Genomic DNA, 1,978 nt, shown 5'->3' on the forward strand with positions numbered 1-1,978 from the left:
GGGAACTTAGAGCCCGTCTCCAAGTCGGCACATATCAGGGTGAATTATACTGATATACTTTATAATGCTTTTATACTATATAATTGTTACTTAAACTTAATTTACTGATAGCACTAACATTAATACGAATTAAAACAATGGGAAAACTCCTCAGACCTGGATGAGAATGAGCAAACTTCTTTTATTGTGGTCACTCAGCCAACAATTCTCTAAGAGAAATTGCCAATTTGAAAGTAACAAAAGAAATCCCAAAAAACCCAAAAAGAAAAAAGCATCTTCATGAAGAGCATCGGCATGCAAAAAACAAAAACCCTCCGGACGGACCTGCAGAGTTACAGGATTTTTTTACGCATACACATTTGGCCCCAAAAATTCTCCTCTATATATACGTTTCCACATGCCTCCTTATCGGTCCCCCCCCTCACAGACCGGTTTTCATATCACCTTTGCATTATGTCATCTTATTTACCGGAATCATCTCATATGTTTTTGTAACGTCCTGTTCCTTGCAGTCCCCTTGTTTTTCCTTCACCTTTTGCCCATATGCCCATTTATGGATTTTCCTCCCCTTAGTTCCCCGGGACCCAGGCCCGGGAGCCCAGGCCTGTGACCCTGGGGCTTCTTCATTCGCCATAACAATTATGCCTAAATAACAATTTTTGTTATTAAAAAGTGTGCTCAAAAAAGAGCTTCACTCCCTGGTCAAAGTTACATTTGCCTCTCAGTTTTTCCGTGCCAGACGTCCGGAAGATTTAATCCTTCATTCAACTACAATGGGTAAGTTTCTCCTTTGCTATTTTCTACTACACATGATTTTTAATAATTATAAGTCACTCTATGAGTCTGATTTATGTCAAAAGTTATTATGTTAAAAGAAAGCTCTTATCTAAATTATTTCTCATACAAGAAAGCTCTTATCTATTTGTCATCTTATATTGTCACTATTGCTAAACTCCTGCTAAACTCTTACTGCTATACTGTTGTCATTATTATTAAGCTATTGCTACTATAATGTTACTTGTGTACAAAAACAATGGAGTTCTTTGCTGACTCCTCTAATCTGTTAACTGCTTGAATTTTGATATGATCTCATACTATGATCTCATGCTATGATCTCAGCCTGTCCTTGCTCAGGCTGGGCTTGTTTACACTTATCTCAAGCTCCCGTTCCTCTATCTCCTCTAACTCCTCTTATCTCCCTTCAGACCCTTCGCATCAGCCAGCTCATCCTGGTTGCCCCATCATGTCCTCACCTCACCATCCTCGTCCGTCTCTCTCCCCAAGGCCAATGGCCGCTGATGTCATGGAAAGCTATCGCCGCTTCCAGCTACTTCATATCACCCATGAGCTCGTTACGTGTCTGGAACAGCTCTGTTCTCCTGACCTCCCCGAGCATCCTCATCTGCTGTTCCATATTGTGAGAGGGCCTCTTACTAGCACGTCCTCGACTCAAACCCTTCTGCCTAACCTCGTGGATCAGAGAACCCAAACTGATGGCTGTCCTCATGTTGAGCTTTGCAACCCTGAGCTCGGGACTCCCGCTTCTCCTCCTCCTCCAGTGCCTCATGCCTATATCCGTCCTCTCAGTCCTGCCTTGGCATCTCCTCCCTCTGATTCCGGCCCTGGAACCCCAGATTACATTCCTTCTTCTCCCTCTGATTATGGCCCTGGATCCCCAGACTATTCCCCTACTTCGCCCTCCGATTACTGAGAATGTTTATAATAACCAATAAACCTATAACCATTCCCTCTGACTCCAATGTGGTTCTTATATATATATATATATATATATATATATATATATATATATATATATCATATATATATATATTATCTTCAATTAATCATTACACCACGTCTTAATAATAATAATAATTATATATATATATGTAATAATAATAATTATAATAATATTATAATGTAATGTGTATTCTCCTAAGGTTCAAGGATTTTTCACAACAACAGCTTCATCTGCCAG

The 1,978-nt window shown here is 40.1% G+C and overlaps 1 protein-coding gene across 1 annotated transcript; it reads left to right on the plus strand.

Annotated features, from left to right (window-relative positions):
- The first annotated feature begins 731 nt into the window (after positions 1–731).
- Positions 732–1,711, plus strand: LOC132853776 (DNA-directed RNA polymerase II subunit RPB1-like). Its single transcript, XM_060881725.1, has 3 exons — positions 732–777; positions 1,206–1,499; positions 1,560–1,711. Exons 1-3 carry the CDS (start codon positions 774–776, stop codon positions 1,709–1,711), a joined length of 450 nt encoding a protein of 149 aa, XP_060737708.1. The 5' UTR covers positions 732–773.
- The last annotated feature ends 267 nt before the right edge of the window (positions 1,712–1,978 follow it).

This window comes from Tachysurus vachellii, chromosome 11, assembly GCF_030014155.1.
Source record: "Tachysurus vachellii isolate PV-2020 chromosome 11, HZAU_Pvac_v1, whole genome shotgun sequence".
Classification (NCBI taxonomy): domain Eukaryota; kingdom Metazoa; phylum Chordata; class Actinopteri; order Siluriformes; family Bagridae; genus Tachysurus; species Tachysurus vachellii.

Bases quoted from the DNA above. Each gene is read 5' to 3' on its own strand.
- LOC132853776 (XM_060881725.1), top strand. The intron at 1,500-1,559 runs GTCCTCATGTTG...CTCCTCCTCCAG, and splicing joins GAGAACCCAAACTGATGGCT to TGCCTCATGCCTATATCCGT.